This window comes from Callithrix jacchus, chromosome 16 (assembly GCF_049354715.1).
Source record: "Callithrix jacchus isolate 240 chromosome 16, calJac240_pri, whole genome shotgun sequence".
NCBI lineage: Eukaryota > Metazoa > Chordata > Mammalia > Primates > Cebidae > Callithrix > Callithrix jacchus.
Genome location: NC_133517.1, coordinates 32,632,406 through 32,651,065, shown reverse-complemented (window position 1 = coordinate 32,651,065; position 18,660 = coordinate 32,632,406). Strand labels below are relative to the sequence as shown.

The 18,660-nt window shown below is 40.9% G+C and overlaps 1 protein-coding gene and 1 long non-coding RNA gene across 4 annotated transcripts in view; one reads left to right on the top strand and one right to left on the bottom strand.

Moving 5' to 3' along the window:
• Positions 1-6,321, bottom strand: part of VIRMA (vir like m6A methyltransferase associated) — a 69,243-nt gene extending 62,922 nt beyond the window's left edge. For all 3 annotated transcript variants that reach the window (XM_002759084.7, XM_035277412.3, XM_035277411.3), the window contains exon 1: positions 6,233-6,321. In XM_002759084.7, coding sequence (XP_002759130.2) covers positions 6,233-6,295 — 63 coding nt within the window. In that variant the 5' untranslated portion in view covers positions 6,296-6,321. The remainder of the gene's footprint in view (positions 1-6,232) is intronic.
• A 60-nt stretch (positions 6,322-6,381) lies between these two features.
• Positions 6,382-11,231, top strand: LOC144579717 (uncharacterized). Its single transcript, XR_013527899.1, has 2 exons — positions 6,382-6,723; positions 8,068-11,231. It is a non-coding gene; the product is annotated as an uncharacterized LOC144579717 (long non-coding RNA).
• The last annotated feature ends 7,429 nt before the right edge of the window (positions 11,232-18,660 follow it).

Below are 18,660 nucleotides of genomic sequence, written 5' to 3'. Positions count from 1 at the left end.
TTTCTTGCTTCCCATCAACCCATTCTCCTATTGAAATATGGTCTTTCTAAACTATAAAGGTACTACTCCTCTGATCCTTACTGCTGACAAGCCAAATTCCTAAGTCTTAAATTCCTAAGTCTTATAAACAAGACTAGCTTCTTTATCACTCCAAACTTATATCCCTAGCTTACCATGCTTTTTTCCATCTTCATACCCTCACTCATGATGTTCTCTGCTTGAAATCTGTCATATCCCACTGCCCCAATTCATTTTACAAGTAAACTTTCTCTTGAAAGCTGAGCCAGATCAAATCTAGATAGGTGCCTCTCCCTTTAGTGTCTAAAGTCCTTTATCTAGCTGAATTGTACTTGCCTCTTATCTCTCCCATTAGACAATGCGTTTAAAGAAGACCAACCTATGTGACCTATGTCTTAGTTTACGGTATATTCACAGTGCCTAGCATATGCATTTAATAAATGAATTTTTAATAAGCACTTGATTAATGGTTATTAAACTGTGTTTTCAGAGAATTAAAAACAAAGCCTAGAAAAACAGGTTGACAATGGGAAATCACGGAAGGCTCACAATCAGGAAAGGAACAGGAATGTGAAGAAGACTGGTCAGATTCCACAACTCTGAGCCACATTTATCTTTTGAAGGAGTCATTTTACCTGCATGTTTAAAGATCACAGCATAACTGTTTCCCTTCCTCACTCCTCTATCCCTGCAATTACTTTCTCTTTCTACTCTCTCCTTTAGCTATCGCATCTACTGCTACCACTTCCTTTTTCACTTCTGCAGATAAGTTCCTAATTGGTTTCCTATAGTAATTTTTAAATGACTTCAAAATAGAGGACTTTCCATTATCAATCTACTCTCCTAGGGCTGTATTTTAACCCAGCAATTCCACACTGGAAAGTAACATTAAAGAAATAACTAAAAATGTATAAAACAATTTAGCTTCAAGAATATTATACACCACTGTAAAGTCAGAAATCTAAGTATATGAGAATTTAGCACATAAATAATAGCATTATTATCCTAGCACTTTGGGAGGCCAAGGCAGGAGGATCACCTGAGGCCAAGATTATGAGACCAGGCTGGCAACATAGCAAGACCCCACCAACTCTTAAAAAAAAAAAAAAAAAATTAAAATTAGATGGGGCCAGGCGCAGTGGCTCACGCCTGTAATCCTAACTTTAGGTGGCCAAGGCAGGTGGATCACAAGGTCAGGAAATCGAGAACATCCTGGCCAACATAGTGAAACCCCGTCTCTGCCGGGTGTGGTGGCTCATGCCTGTAAGCCCAGCACTTTGGGAGGCTGAGGTGGGTGGATCACCTGAGGTCAGGAGCTCAAGACCAGCCTGGCCAGCATGGTGAAACCCCATCTCTATAAATAAATAAATATTAGACAGGCATGATGGTCGGCACCTATAGTCCTAGCTACTCAGGAGGCTAGGCAGGAGGATCACTTAAGCCCAGGTCGAAGTTGTAGTAAGCCATAAGCACACCACTGCACTCCAACCTGGGCAACAGAGTAATACCCTGTCTCAAAAAATATATATAGCATTACCACTTAAATAATATTACACAGCCAATAAAAAGGGGTATTATATAGAATATCTAAGGAAAGAAACAATATGGTTAAGCAACAGTGATGAGAGAGAGACTTACTTCTGACCATATACCCTTTTGTACCTTTTGTATCTGTACCTCATATATGTATTACCAGTCAAAAAAAAGGAAGACTTTTTTTTAAAAAAGCTTACTTTTAAAATATCATGTAGGTATATTATTTCATGATTCATAAATATGTACAACACAGTGTTAGGTGAAAAAATACCACAAAACAGTATTACAGTATTGGAATATTAACATTGCCAATGGGTGTATACATTTAAGCATAATATTTAGTACAGGATTTGGAAAATGTTAATATAAAGAGAACTGTTAATTACAGCTGCAAAATACAAAGTAAAAACTGATTACAGGCCGGGTGCAGTGGCTCACGAGGTCAAGAGATCGAGACCATCCTGGACAACAAGGTGAAACCCCGTCTCTACTAAAAATACAAAAAAATTAGCTGGGCATGGTAGCACGCGCCTGTAGTCCCAGCTACTCAGGAGGCTGAGGCAGGAGAATTGCTTGAACCCAGAAGGCAGAAGTTGCAGTGAGCTGAGATTGTGCCATTGCACTCCAGTCTGGGTAACAACAGTGAAACTCCGTCTCAAAAAAAACAAAAAAAAACTGATTACAATAGCGAGAGATACAGAAAGAAAATTAATTCACTCAAGAGGAATATCAAAATACAACCGCTTTCCACTCATATACTTGTTTACCAAATAATGTTGCTTCAATCCAATTTTAATTTAAACAATTTTTTTCTAATATTGTATACGTTAATATTAGAGATTATTTTGATTTTTTTTTAAGATAGGGTTTTGCTACGTTGCCCAGCCTGTCCTCCAACTCCTGGGCTCAAGCGATTCTCCCACTTCAGCCTCCCAGGCTGGGGATACAGGCACACATGCCACCATGCCTGGCTTATCTTGCATCCTTGGTTTGTAATGTTAAGTGTTTTCATCATTCATGGGAACACTATTCCCTCACCATCAAATTGTCTTTTAATAAGTTTAACTGTTTATCTTTTGAAATCAGTGGATTGGTCTTATGAATGTGTATCAATTCTTTATGTGGAGAAGAGGAGATTACTGGTAAAATAAATATAATACCAAAAAAATAACTGTTAAAGGTAGCTGGCAATAAGGATTCCCTGTGTGAAACTAATAAATGTCTCTTTTCCACTATATTACAAATTCCTTTGAAATCAAGGGCAATGAGTTTTGTTCTGACTTGTATTGCCCCTCCTAAAGCCATACCCTCACCTTCAAAAGTGTTTTTCATAAATAACTGTTAAACAGAGTCTCAACTTTCTACGGGGCAAATTAATCTGGCTAATTATCCCGTTCCCATCAAACTCACTTCCACACTCTTACCGTCATTAGTCCCACTAGTTTCTCCTGTCTCTAAATCTAGACATCCATCATTTTTAATTACCCTATCTCCCTCACACAATCAGCTGCCATCCTGTCAATTCTATACTTGAAATCTGTATACATCCAAAACTGTATAAATCCTCTCCTCCGTAGTTCCACTGGGACATAGCATGGCAGTCCTTCAGAACCAGAAAAATGTGTGACAGTGGATCTTAATCTAGCTATGCTATTTTAGTAAAGATACCTAATCTCTCAGTTTCCGTATCTATAAAATGTATTTGACTACCTTTGAAAACTCAGTCGGGCACTGCAGTGGCTCATGCCTGTAATCTTAGCACTTTGGGAGGCTGAGGTGGGAGGATCACTTGAGCTCAGAAATTCCAGAATAGCCTGGACAACATGGCAAAACTCCGTCTCTACAAAAAAATACAAAAATGAGCCAGGCATGGTGGCACACAATTGTAGTCCCAGCTACTCAGGAGGCTGAGATGGAAAGATCAATTGAGCCCTGGTGAGAGAAACTGCAGTGAGCCTGTGACTACACACACCACTACACTCCAGCTTGGGTGACAAAACATGATCTAGTCTAAAAAAAAAAAAAAACAGATGGAAGGACCAGAGATGATTTACTTAAGTTGTCAAAGCACTGTGTCTGGTACAAATTAAGTATTCAATAAACGTGGAGAAGCAATGATTACTGTCCATTTGTTAACTCAGGTTTTCATAACATCTCACTTTTTCTCCCTGATTTTGTCACCTCACCCCTATTTTCTCTGAACCATTTTAAGTATTATTGATGAAGTAAACTACCTAATGTATCTTACTAATTGCATAATTTGCCTGCTCAAAAACTACCCATTTCATACAAAATAAAGTTCATAATTCTTCATTGAGCATTCAAGGAGCTCCATGATGTGCCTTTGAACTAATTGCCTTGGGTGCCACTTCATACTGCTACTTTAAGCATATCCTAACAGATAACTACTCCAGTAGAATGCCCTCCTTTCCTAACTACAACCGGGAAATATTACCCCTTTCACCAAAGCCCAAGTTCATAAGCCAAACACCTTTATGAAATCTTTCCTGATACACTCAGATGAAAAGTTATTTATCTCTGCCTCTTCTGAAATCATGTATCCTTTATTTATACCCACAAAGACAGCAAATTCTAATATGTCAGATACTGATGGGCATTTTGTAAACAAAGATGATGAACCCCAAGGAATTCACACTGCTTCTTTATGTGATCATCACATTCTAACTCAAATCACAATTTTGTGGATCTAATATCCAATACTGAGCTATAACTTCTTGAAAACAAACATTTCAACATTTCATATCACCCACAAACCCCTACTGCCTCCTTCAAGACTTGATCTAAATGTGATCTCTACTAAGCCTTCCCCATCACCCCAAAAGAAGGCATTTACCATCTGCCTTATCCTCTCAAGGTACTTGATGTTTACCTAGGAATGAATAAAAGAATAGATTAAATATGTGATAAACCAATGAATGCCAATTTTCCCAAACTAGAAAAGTACTAAACTAATTCATCATATGCTTCTTTCTCTTTTTTTCTTTTTCTCTTTCTTTCGAGACAGGGTCTCATTCTGTTGCTCAGGCTGGAGCGCGGTGGTATAATCTTAGCTCACTGCAGCCTTGACCTCCCAGGTTCAAGCAGTCCTCCCACTTCAGCCTCCCGAGTCGCTGGGACAATAGAAGCAAGCCACCACAGCTAGTTAATTTTCTTTCGTAGAGATGCGGTTCCACTATGTTGCCCAGGCTGGTCTCAAACCCCTGGACTCAAGCAGTCCTGCTTCAGCCTCCCAAAGTGCTGAATTACAGGCATGACCCACTGTGCCAGGCTCTTTCGGTTTTACCTGTTCTCTGTTTCTATACCCATGATATTGGGTTCTCTGTTTCTATACCCATCAGTATTGTTCTGATACTGCCTGCACTGTGGGTTTTCTAAATCTTGGCTGGAATGTCAGAGAGGTATAGTCATTAAATAAATAGTGCTAAGTGACCCACATGAAATGTGAGACCGTGAATTAATCATCAGTAAGAAATGCTAACTCCAAGTTCTCCAACCTTTGACTTTTACAGACCTATAAACCGTTAGTTCAGTTAGATCACAGATGTCAAGTTTTTATTTTGCCAAGTAAAGCATTACGATACAACCACTACCCACTATCAACACTATCTCACAAAAGAATGAACATTTTAAACATTTTCCATTTAAATATTTACTGGGTACCTATATTGCTAACACTGTACGAGGCACTGGAGATACAGCTGAGAAAAAGAGAAATTATACCCATCCTCAAAAAGCTTGATACAAGAACACACTTGATAAAAATAGAAGGAAAAAAAATCTCCAAAGAAAGTTCTCTAATCTGATTAAACTTACATTAAGACAGAGAAATGTGAAGTTTTTTTTTTTTTTTTTTCAATTTCTCCGTGGACTTCATTCAAGTTCACTTTTGATCTGCTCTCATCAATCTTAAGTTAACCAGCTATGTTTAATTTACATATTGCAGGGCCAATTGTACATTCAAAGGTGCTCGAGCAATTTTGTACAGAAACATTACTCCACAACATTCCATCCCCGACCTCAAAAAACATTATCTGATGATGAGTTTGACTATAATTCTCTCAACTCTCCCCTCTTCGCAGTACTCTCCGTGAATGCGTCTCATTCCTAATGTGTGAAATCTCTCCACGAGACAAGTATTATAGTTTCAGGTCAAAGTGGAGAGCACCGTAATCCTAAACCGAATGAGTGTCGCAACTGGGGAACATAACTCCTGACAGAAAAGGAGCCAAAGAGAAAGGATTTAGAAACATCGTGATTAGGAAACCACGCAGCAACGCAAGCTGCTCGGAGTCCGGCACTGTCGAACATTTCTGTCAAATCCAAGACCCCCCGCCACAAACGCCACGAGAGGTAAACCTTAGAACCCCGATCCTTCTCAAGGCCCAAACCTGACAGAAAAAATAAAAAATAAAGCCATGCAAGCAGAGAAGCCAATTCGACCAAAGACACCGAGGGCCCAAGTTAAAGCAAGGAAATGAAGGGGCTGCTGCAGCTCTCCGTCAGAAGCAATGCTCACACCGCTCGCTGGAGGGTGTCTGTGTGTGAGAGAGAAATTAAAGAAGAAATCTGCAGAAGGAAAAGTCGAGGACGCCTAACGGTTTTTTTGTAAAGGTCCAAAATAGAGAAGCAGGGTCGGAATCAAGTCGCCAAGCCTTACCTCAGCGCTCGGGTGTTTAAAAGTATCTAAAAATAGCAGCTCCATCGCCGAGTCCACCGCCATGTTTGCCGCGGGCGGGGAACAGGGAGAGAACTTCCGGGGCAGCGCTCCAGTCTCAGCTATAGCGGCCCTGAAGAGGGAAAAACCGCGGCACTTCCGGCGACCACAGAACCAGCGCCGCAATCGTCACCCTATCCCAACGCATCTTGTTGCCCGAAGTTGCCGGCCCCGCCTTTTCCAGCGCGGCGGTGGGCGCCCCCAGAAAGCAGAATGGGGCGGAGAGAAGTGACAGGAGACTACAGGGTCTCCAGTGGTTCAAACCCTGTCGTTCCGCCGCGTTACGGAGCCACAGCGGCCCCTGGTGGCGAAGTGCGGTGCCGGGGTTTTGGAGAGGGCGGAGGAGGAGGAGGGAAAGCTGCCAACTTTGGATACCAACCCCGCACACTCACCGAAGAGGGTGTCCCACTTTTTCCAGCGCTGGGAGCAAAAAGGTACAGTGAGCGAGGTTGAAAAATAAGACATTGATTTAAATGGAAGAAAAGAAACTTGTTTCAGCAAAGGAAGAAATTCTTTGTTTTCTTATCTGTAAAATGTGAAAAATCGTATCTAACCCACAGGCTGATTGTGAGGAGTAATTGAAATAAAATTCGAGGAACTGTATAATGTGAAGTACCAGGAACAATAAAAAAGGAGGCGGAATGAAAAGTAAGCCTGTCGGGTGTTGATGAGCTTTGGAACAACAAGATAAACACAGCGGGTTTGGTAGTCTAAATGGCACAAACCCTTAGCAGAGCAACTAGGAAATAGCCTGTAAAATTGCACGTGCCTACCCCTCTTCTAGGAAAATTCTTGCGCACGTATCTACAATTACAAAAATATTCATGGCAAACTTTATAAATTGCAAAAGAGGAGGAAACATAGGTGCCATTGACAGAAGTCATAAGTAAACAGTGGCGTATTTATATAATAGAATATAGCAAGTAGGAAGAATAAACTAGTGCTGTATGTACCAGCATGAAAAATCAAAAAAGCAAGGTTGCCGGGCGCGTTGGCTCACGCCTATCTATAATCCCAGCACTTAGGAGGATGAGGCATGAGGATCGCTGAAGCCCAGGAGTTGGAGAACTGCCTGGGCAGTATAGCAAGACCCTGTTCTTCACAAAAATGAAATAAAAAAAAAGAGAGGCAAAAATCAAAACAAAAAAAGTTTAACTCCCCTCATTGCAACAACCCTCCACCTTTAAAAAAAAAAATGGGTTAAGCAAACAGGTTTAGAAATATGTAGTGAAGCCTGCTGTAGTGGCATGTTCCTGCGGTCCCAGCTTCTCTGGAAGCTGAGACAGGGGATCTCCTAAGCCCAGGAGTTGAAGGCCAGTGGGGACACCCATCTCTTAGAAAAGAAAAAAAATTTTTAAATAGTGTAAAATAACATTTATATGGTTAAAAAGTGCAAAAGAATATAAATATTTAGGAGTGTACATAATGTCATGAAATTATAAAGACATGCATTGGAATGATAACTAAAATTTCAAGATAGTGGTGAACTGGAGGGAGATGTAATGAAGAAGAACAGAAAGGCTTCAAAATGGTAATGTTTTATTATTTAGGTTAGTGTTCGTTTCACAAGCATGCCTTACATTATTGTTTGTACCTTCTGGTATGTCTGAAATATTTAACAAAAAATGAATTTTTAAAGTAAATCTCCTTCCTCAGCTATCCAGTTTCCTCTATTATTGGCTAGCTATAGTTTATCTTCTATTATTTGTTCTTGCACTGGTATTTATTGTTTCAAATATGTTTCTGTTTTCTGATTCTTGTCTTTTTTAAACCAACAGAATGAAGACACAACTTACTAGAATCTCTGGGACACCTTTAAAGCAGTGTTGAGAGGGAAATTTATAGCAATAAATGCCCACCAGAGAAGAGAGGAAAGATCTAAAATCGACACCCTATCGTCAAAATTGAAAGAGCTAGAGGAGCAAGATCAAAAAAACTCAAAAGCTAGCAGATGACAAGAAATAACTAAGATCAGAGCAGAACTGAAAGAGATAGAGACAAAAAAACCCTTCAAAAAAATCAATAAATCCAGGAGCTGGTTTTTTGAAAAGATTGACAAAATAAACAGAATGTTAGCCAGATTAATAAACAAAGAAAAGGGAGAAGAATTGAATAGATGCAATAAAAAATGATAAAGGGGATATCACCAGTGACCCCACAGAAATACAAACTACCATCAGAGATGACTACAAACAGCTCTATTCACATACACCAGTAAATCAGGAAGAAATGGATAAATTCCTAGACATTTGTACTCTACCAAGATAAACCAGGAGGAATTTGAAACCCTGAATAGACCAATAACAAGGGCTGAAGTAGAGGCAGCAATCAATAGCCTACCAATGAAAAAAGTCCAGGTCCAGATGGATTCACAGCCGAATTCTACCAGACGTACAAAGAGGAGCTGGTTCCATTCCTTCTGAAACTGTATCAAACAATACAAAAGGAGGGAATCCTTCCTAACTCATTTTATGAGACCAACATCATCCTGATACCCAAACCAGGCAGAGACTCAACTAAAAAAGAAAACTTCAGGCCAATATCCATGATGAACGTCAACACAAAAATCGTCAATAAAATACTGGCAAACAGATTGCAACAGCACATCAAAAAGCTTATCCATCACCACCAAGTAGGCTTCATCCTGGGGATACAAGGCTGTTTCAACATATGCAAATTCATAAATGTAATCCATCACATAAACGGAACCAAAGACAAAAACCACATGGTTATCTCAATAGATACAGAGAAGGCCTTCGATAAAATTCAATAGCCCTTCATGCTAAAAACTCTCAATAAACTAGGTATTGACGGAAGGTATCATAAAATGATAAAAGCTATATATGACAAACCTACAGCCAATATCATACTGAACGAGCAAAAAAAAGTCTCTTTTTCTGACATGAGAATAGCTACTCCTGCTTGTTTTTGGTTTCAATTTGCATGGAATATCTTTTTCCACCACTTTACCTTAAGTTTATGTGAGTCCTTATGTGTTAGATGAGTCTCTTGAAGACAGCAGATACTTAGTTGCTGGATTTGTATCCATTTCACAGTTCTGTATCTTTTAAGTGGAGCATTTAGGCTAGTTACATTCAAAGTTAGTATTGAGATTGGAGGTACTGTTCTATTCATCGTGCTAGATGAATAGAATAGGGCCAATGGGCTTATGTGCCAGAGGGGATTATGACTGCCTCTGTCACCAGGGAAGTGGAAGAAAACTAGTAGGCCTCCTCCAGCTCCCATGCAGTTGGCCAGGTAGTTTCCTTCCTGCTGAGTCCCCACTAACAGCACTGATTTTATCTCCAGGCAGCCTGCAGGTAAGAGTCAGACCTAGCCCCAGGGTATAAATTTCCCCACTGGGAAAGCAAGTATGGCTTTCAAGCCATGCCCCACGCCACCTGCCTATACTGTCCACCATGACTCCTGCTCTCCTATGTGCAGCAGTTTTTGTTTGCCCCTGGCTTCTGCTCAAGAGAGTGTGTGCCCAGTCAAAATTATTACAGTGTTCTGTTGGAAGCTTCTTTCACCCTGTGACCCCTCCTGAATTCCACCAGCTGCCTTCCCCGAGGGCTCCTATGAGATATAATCAGGGATGGCTTACTTGGGCTTGAGGTGGAGAATGGGAGTGCCTACAAGGCTCTTCCCACTGCTGCTTCTACTTTTATATTTCATGCTAAATCTGTTTCAGCTCTAGGTAAGGTTCAATCCCTCTTCTGTGATCTGGATTTTGGGTTTCCCCAGTGGGGATATGTGTTTGGAGACAGGTTTTCCACCTCTCACACTTTGAGAACTCACAGTTTTTCACCTGTCTTGAAGAATTAGCTGCATGCAGCCTGCCACTTCTTTCAAAGCATCTGTGATTTCCTTTGGTTTTCCTGGTATGCTTCTGCAGCAGTTCCTGGAGCAAAAGTCCATGGTGTGAGTCTCCACACGCTGTTCCATCCATCCAAGTGGGAGCTGCACGTCAGCCCTGTTTCCTATCTGGTATCTTCCTTGGTCTTCCTGATATCCTTTTTGACCCAAGAGTACTGTGAGTTAGCTATTTAAAATTAATAGACTATTTTTAGAGCAGTTTTGTTACCAGAAAGTGGTCCTGATCTAGACCACTTAATATTGTTAAGATGGCAATACTATCCAAAATGGTCTACAGAGTCATTGCTATCTCTCTCAGAATTTCAGGGTCTTTTTTTTTTTTTTTCAGAGATATAAAAGCTGGTCCTCAAATTCATATGGAATTTAAAGGGGCCTCGAGTAGCCAAAACTGTGTTGAAAATGAAGAACAAAATTGGAGGATTCACACTTCCTGATTTCAAAACTTACTACATTTGGGAGGCTGAGGTGGGAAGATCATTTGAGTCCAGGAGTTGGAGACCAGCCTGGGCAACATACCAAGACCTTGTTTCTGCAAATGTTAAAAAAAAAAAAAAAAAAAAGGCCAGGTGCAGTGGCTTATACCTGTAATGCTGTAATGCCAGCAATTTGGGAGGCTGAAGTGGGCGGATTGCTTGAGGCCAGGAGTTTGAGGCTAGCCTGCCTGACCAACATAACGAAACCCTGTCTCTACTAAAAATTCAAAAATTAGCCAGGCATGGTGGCACATGCCTGTAATCCTAGCTTTTTGGGAGGCTGAGGCACAAGAATTGCTTGAACTCAGGAGGTGGAGGTTGCAGTAAGCCGAGATTGCACCACTGCACCCTAGCCTGGGTGACAGAGCAACACCACTCTGTCTCAAAGGAAAGAAAAAAAGAAGAAAGAAAAAAAATTAGCAGGGTGTGGTGGCACATACCTGGAGTCCTAGCTACTCAGGAGACTGAGGGGAAAAAAATATTAAAAAGCTACAGTACACCCACACATTGTATTTATGTATCAAAATATCACATGTAACCCATAAATATGTACAATTATTAGATACCAATAAAAAAATTATGTACCAATAAAAGGCCAGACACAGTGGCTCATGCCTATAATCCCATCACTTTGGGAGGCCAAGGCAGGCAGATCACTTGAGCTCAGGAATTCAAGACTCGCCTGGGCAACGTGGCAAAACCCTGTCTCTACAAAAAAATACAAAAAGTAGCTGGGCATAGTCCTGTGTGCCTGTAGTCCCGATTACTTGGCAGAGTGAGACAGGAAGATCACAAGTGAGATCCCGTCCCAAAAAAGAAAAATTGTTTAAAGTTTGCACATCAAATGACACTATCAAGACAGCAAAAATATGATAATTTGATATGGTTTGAATGCTTGTCCCCCTCCAAAACTCATGCTGAAATTTGGTTGCTGTCATAGCAGTATTAGGAGATGGGACCTTTGGGAGGTGATAGGGCCATGAGCGCTCTGCTCTGATGGGTAGGATTAATTTTGGTGTGAAAGGGTGCAGTTGTCCCCTTCTACTTCTTTGCCCTTAAGCCTTGCACCACATGATGATGCAGAAAGAAGGCCCTCACCAGATGCTAGTGCCTTGATCTTGGACTTCCTGGGCTCTGGAACTGTGAGCCAATAAATTTCTGTTTGTTATAAATGAATCATTCTTAGATATTCTGTTATAGCAGCACAAACAGACTAAAATGACAACCTATAGAATGAGAGAAAATATTTACCAATTATATACCTGATTAGGATCTACTCTATAGAATATAGAAAGAACTCTTACAACTGAACAACAATAAGACAAATCCCCCAATTTAAAAATGGGCAAAGGACTTGGCAAAACTATGTCTCTACTAAAAAAAATTAATTCTACTACTTAGTGAGTGGTTTTAGAATTTCCTTAGGTGAGAATTTCTTCACTTCTTAGGTTAAAACAGCAGCCAGGTGCAGTGTCTCATGCCTGTAATCCCAGAACTTTGAGAGACTGAGGTGGGAGGATCACTGGAGCCCAGGAGTTTGAGACCAGCCTGGGCAACAAAGCAATACCCCGTCTCTACCAAAAAAAAAAAAAAAAAAAAAAAAAAAATGCTCTGGGCACTGAGGCTCACACCTATAATCCCAGCACTTTGGGAGGCTGAGGCAGGTGGATCATGTCAAGTCAGGTGTTCAAGACCAGCCTGGCCAACATGGTGAAACACCCCCCCTCCTAAAAATACAAAATTAGCCAGGCATGGTGGTGCATACCTGTAATCCCAGCTACGCAGGAGGCTGAGGCAGGAGAATCACTTGAACCTGGGAGGCAGAGTTTGCAGTGAGTGAGATCATACCATTGCACTCCAGCCTGGGCGACAGAGCAAGACTCTGATTTAAAAAAAAAAAAAAAGAAAAGAAAAGCCAGACATGGTGGGATGCACCTGTGGTGTAGCCTGAGTGACAGCGAGACTCAATAAAAATAAAAAAACCCACAGCAAAACTTTGCTAGTTGCTTTTACAAGGATGCTGTAAGAAACACCAGCAACACGAAATGCTGGTGAGGATGTGGGGCAACAGGCCCTCTCATTAATTGCTGGTGGAAACACAAAATGGTACAATCATTTTGGAAGACAATTTGGAAGTTTCTTACAAAATTAAACATACTCTTTCTGTACAATCCAATATTCATGCTCCTTAGTATTCACCCAAAGGAATTAAAAATTCATGTCCACATAAACCTGCAGATGAATGTTTATAGCAGCTTTACTCATAATTGCCAAAACTTGGAAGCAACAGATATTCTTCAGTAGGCGAATGGAAAATAAACTGTTATATCTAGACAATAGAATATTACTCAAAACTAAAAAGAAAGATAGTATTAAACCATAAAAAGACATGGAAAAACTTTGATTCATATTTCCTTTTTTTTTTTTTTTTGAGGCAGAGATTCGCTCTTGTCACCCAGGCTGGAGTGCAACGGCATGATCTCAGCTCACTGTAACCTCTGGCCTCCCAGGTTCAAGTGATTCTCCTGCCTCAGCCTCCTGAGTAGCTGGGATTACAGGCACCCACCACCATGCCCAGCTAAGTTTTGTGTTTTTAGTAGAGACAGGATTTCATCACATTGGCCAGGCTGGTCCCAAACTCCTGACCTCAGCCTCCCAAAGTGCTCGGATTACAGGCATGAACTACTGCGCCCAGTCTTGATTCATATTTCTAAGTAAAGTAAGCCAATCTGGAAAGGCTACATATGGTATGAGTCCAATTACATGACATCTTGAGACATTAATGGCCCTCCTATACAGGAGGCTCAAGAGAGTAATAGGGCTAAAGCCTGAAACCATGCAATATCTGGGGTTTCCTCTGCTTTTTCAACTCATAATCTTGTTCAGCCTTTATTTCTCTGATTGATATGGACTGGAAGACCTTATAGTGACTCTCACTTGGAGCATTTTAGCAACAAAGTGAATATCTCTGTCCTCAGATTCCCATTTCCCATGTTCTCTAAGTAGACAAGAAGCCTGTTTTTCAGCTAACTGACAAAGGGTGCCGGACTTCCTACTCCCTTATATGACCTTGAAGGTCTTGATGCATGTTGGGAAGGGCATGGAAAGGACTAGAGAAATGGAGCCTACAGGAGGAAATGAGAGGCAGCAAGAGGAATACTCATGGAAAGGCTTTATAAAATGAAAATAAATCTTGGGGACCCAAAATCACTAAGCTAAAGTGAAAAGTCAAGCTGGGAACTGTTCAGGGCAAGCCTGCCTCCCATTCTATTCAAAGTCACCCCTCTGCTTACTGAGATAAATGCATATCCAATTGCCTCCTTTGGAAAGGCTAATCAGAAACTTAAAAAGGCTGGGTGCAATGGCTCACACCTGTAATCACAGCACTTTAGGACGTCAAGACAGGTGGCTCACTTGAGGTCAGGAGTTCATGACCAGCCTAGCCCATCTCTACTAAAATTGGCCAATATTGGCCCATTGCTACTAAAAATACAAAAATTAGACTGGCGTGATGGTGAGCACCTATAATCCTAGTTACTCGGGAGGTTGAGAAGGAGAATCACTTGAACCTGGGAGGCGGAGGTTCTGTAAGCCAAGATCGCGCCACTGCACTCCAGACTGAGGGAAATAGAGTGACAACCTGTCTAAAACAAACAAACAAACAAAAAAGAAACCCAAAAGAATGCAACCGTTTGTCTCTTACCTACCTATGAACTGGAAGCCCCCTCCTTGCTTCAAGTTGTCCTATCTTCTGGACAGACCACTGTTCATCTTACATATGTGGATTGATGTCTTATGTCTCCCTCAAACTGTGCACCGACCACCTTGGACACATGTCATCAGGACCTTCTGAGGGTGTGTCACATCCGCATCCTCAACCTTGGTAAAATAAACTTTCAAAGCTACCTGAGACCTGTCTCAGATTTTCAGGGTTCACAATAATAATCTAACCTGTTATCAGACTGCAGATGATCCTTTGTTCTTTTCCTGACTTCACACCCTAGCTTTCTCCTAATTCTCCCCATTTTGACACCTCGGTCTTAGTTGTACTTTCATATGAAACTCTAATTTCACACTAAACTGGTTTCATGAAATCTTCAAAACATATTGCAACAGATCAATCAACAAGTATTTATTGTGTACATACCATGTGCCCCGCAAGTTATATAATCTTTTATAGGCAATGACAGCTGCAGATTTTCTTATTTCCTGTACTGAGTGTTACTTAGTTGATAGGCCATCCAGCTTCAGTTTTTTAAATTTTTTTTTTTAGTTGCAATGATTGAAAACAATGCTTTAAAAATCTTGAGATACTATCTCATGCCAGTTAGAATGGCAATCATTAAAAAATCCAGAGATAAGAGATGATCCAAGATGGCTGAATAGGAACAGCTGTGAGTGCAGTTCCCAGCAAGAACAGAGGGTGAGTGATCACTGCATTTCCAAACAAATTTTTACTGCCCACAGACCAGGAGATTCCTGAGCAGAAAATCACTATGAGTCTCCAGCACAGCTGTTTCAGCCGGCACAGCAGGTCTCCACACAAAAACTCACACAAATCTGGGTGGCCATTTCAACTGGCACCTGGAATGCCTGGGAGACAGAGTTGCCCATTCAACTGAAAAAAAGGGGGCTAAAACAGGGAGCCAGGTGATCTGGCTTGGCGGGTCCCACGCCCACAAAGACCAGCAATCTGAAACCCTCTGGACTGAGACCAAGGACAGTCCAGCTCTGTTGGGGGAAGGGTATCTGTCATTACCGAGGCAGTCCATCATACCACTGCAGTCCACTATTACTGAGGCAGTCTGCCATTACTGAGGCACTCCACCATTACCTAGACAGTACGCCATTACTCAGGCAGACTGCCATTACTGAGGCAGTTCTAACTATACCTCTATAAACAAAACCACAAAGAAGTTTACACAGCAGCTGGGCAGAGCCCATGGCAGCTCAGCAATGCCTTTGCTCACAGACTGTGACTAGGCTACCTCCTGGCTGGGCAGGGCATCTCTGAAAAAAGGCAGCAGCATATCAGGAACTTATAAATAAAGCCCCACCTTCCCAGGACAGAGCACCTGGGAAAAAAAGGAGGTTATGAGTCCCACTGCAGCAGACTTAAACATACTGGCCCAGCAACTCTGAACAGAACAACAGAGCTCACAGCTCAGCACGTGAGCTCCTATAAGGGACAGATTGTCTCCTCAAACAGCTCCCCAACCCCATATATCCAAAGATATACCTCATCAAGGAGAACTCAAGCTGACATCAGGCAGGTATCCTTCTGGGACAAAGACAGAAGAAGAAGAAACTGGCAGTAACCCTAACTGTTCTGCAGTCACTGCAGGTGATCCCAGGCAAGCAGGGCCTGGAGTGGACCTCAGCAGTATTACAGCAAAGGGGCCAGACTGTTAGAAGGAAAACTAAAAAACAGAAAGAAATAACTTCATCATCATCAAAAAGGACATCCACTCAGAGACCCCATCTGAAAGTTACCAACTACAAAGACCACGGGTAGATAAATCCACAAAGATGGGAAGAAACCGGCACAAAAAGGATGAAAACACCCAAAACCAGAACACCTCTCCTCCTCCAAGGGATCACAACTCCTCACCAGCAAGGGAACAAAGCTGGATGGAGAGTGAGTCTGATGAATTGACAGAAACAGGCTTCAGAAAGTGGGTAATAACAAACTTCTCTGAGCTAAAAGAACACGTTATAACCCAATGCAAAGAAACTAAGAACCTTGAAAAAAGGTTTGATGAAATGCTAATGAGAATAAACAGATTAGAGAAGAATATAAATGAATTGATGGAGCTGAAAAACACAACACGAGAACTTTGCAAAGCATACACAAGTTTCAGTAGCCAAACTGACCAAGCAGAAGAAAGGATATCAGAGATTGAAGATCAACTCAATGAAATAAAATGAGAAGGCAAGTTTAGAGAAAAAAGAGTAAAAAGAAATGAACAAAGCTTCCAAGAAATATGGGATTATGTGAAAAGACCTACTCTACATTTGATAGGTGTACCTGAATGTGACGGACAGAATGAATCCAAGCTGAAAAACACTCTTCAGGATATTATCCAGGAGAAGGTCCCCAACCTAGCAAGGCAGGCCAATATTCAAGTCCAGGAAATACAGAGAACACCACAGAGATATTCTTCAAGAAGAGCAACCCCAAGGCACATCATCATCAGATTCATCAGGTTGAAATGAAGGAAAAAATGCTAAGGGCAGCCAGACAGAAAGGTTGGGTTACCCACAAAGGGAAGCCCATCAGACTCAGAGTGGATCCTTAGCAGAAACCCTACAAGACAGAAGAGAGTGGGGGCCACAATTTAACGTCCTTAAAGAAAAGAACTTTCAACCTAGAATTTCATATCCAGCCAAACTACACTCCATAAGCAAAGGAGAAATAAATTCTTTTATAAACAAGCAATTGCTAAGAGATTTCATTACCACCAGGCCTGCCTTACAAGAGCTCCTGAAAGAAGCGCTAAACATAGAAAGGAACAACCAGTACCAGCCAGTCCAAAAATGTACCAAATGGTAAAGAGCATCGACACAATGAAGAAACTGCATCAATTAATGAGCAAAACACCAGCTAGCATCAAAAGGGCAGGATCAAATTCATACATAACAATATTAACCTCAAATATAAATGGGCTAAATGCCCCAATCAAAAGACACAGACTGGCAAATTGGATAAAAAGTCAAAACCCATCAGTGTGCTGTATCCAGGAAAGCCATCTCACGTGCAAGGTTACACATAGGCTCAAAATAAAGGGATGGAGGAAGATTTACCAAGCAAATTGAGAGCAAAGAAGGAGTTGCAGTTCTAGTCTCTGATAAAATAGACTTTAAACCAACAAAAATCAAAAAAGACAAAGAAGAGCATTACATAATGGTAAAAGAATCAATGTAACAAGAAGAGCTAATGATCCTAAATATATACACACCCAATACTGGAGCACCCAGATACATAAATCAAGTTCTTAACGACCTACAAAGAGACTTGGACTCCCACACAATAATAGTGGGAGACTTTAACACTCCACTGTCAATATTAGACAGATCAATGAGGCAGAAAATTAACAAGAATATCCAGGACTTGAACTTAGATCTGGACCAAGTGAACCTAATAGACATTTACAGAACTCTCCACCCCAAATCCCCAGAATACACATTCTTCACAGCACCACATCTAAAATTGACCACATTGAGAAGTAAATCACTCCTCAGCAAATGCAAAAGAGCAGAAATCATAACAAACAGTCTCTCAGACCACAGTGAAATCAAATTAGAACTCAGGATTAAGAAACTAACTCAGAACTGCACAACTTCATGGAAACTGAACAACTGGCTCTTGAATGTTGACTGGATAAACAACGAAACGAAAACAGACATAAAGATGTTCTTCGAAACCAATGAGAATGAAGACACAACATATCAGAATCTCTGAGAGACATTTAAAGCAATGTCTAGAGGAAAATTTATAGCAATAAATGCCCACATGAGAGGCAAGGAAAGACCTAAAATGGACACCCTATCATCAAAATTGAAAGAGCTAGAGGAGCAAGATCAAAAAAACTCAAAAGCTAGCTGAAGACAAGAGAAAACTAAGATCAGAGCAGAAATGAAGGAGATAGAGACCCAATGAAATCCATTCAAAAAATTAATAAATCCAGGAGCTGGTTTTTCTAAAAGATCAACAAAATAGACCACTAGCCAGATTAATAAAAAAGAAAAGACAGAAGAATCAAATAGATGCAATAAAAAACGATAAAGGAGATATCACCACTGATTCCACAGAAATACAAACCACCATCAGAGATTGTTACAAACAGCTCTATGCACATAAACCAGTAAACCTGAAAGAAACAGATAAATTTCTGGACACTTGCACCCTCCCAAGCCTAAACCAGGAAGAAGTCAAAACCCTGAATAGACCAATAACAAGGACTGAAGTTAGTTAATGGCCTACCAACCAAAAAAAGCCCAGGTCCAGATGGGTTCATAGGC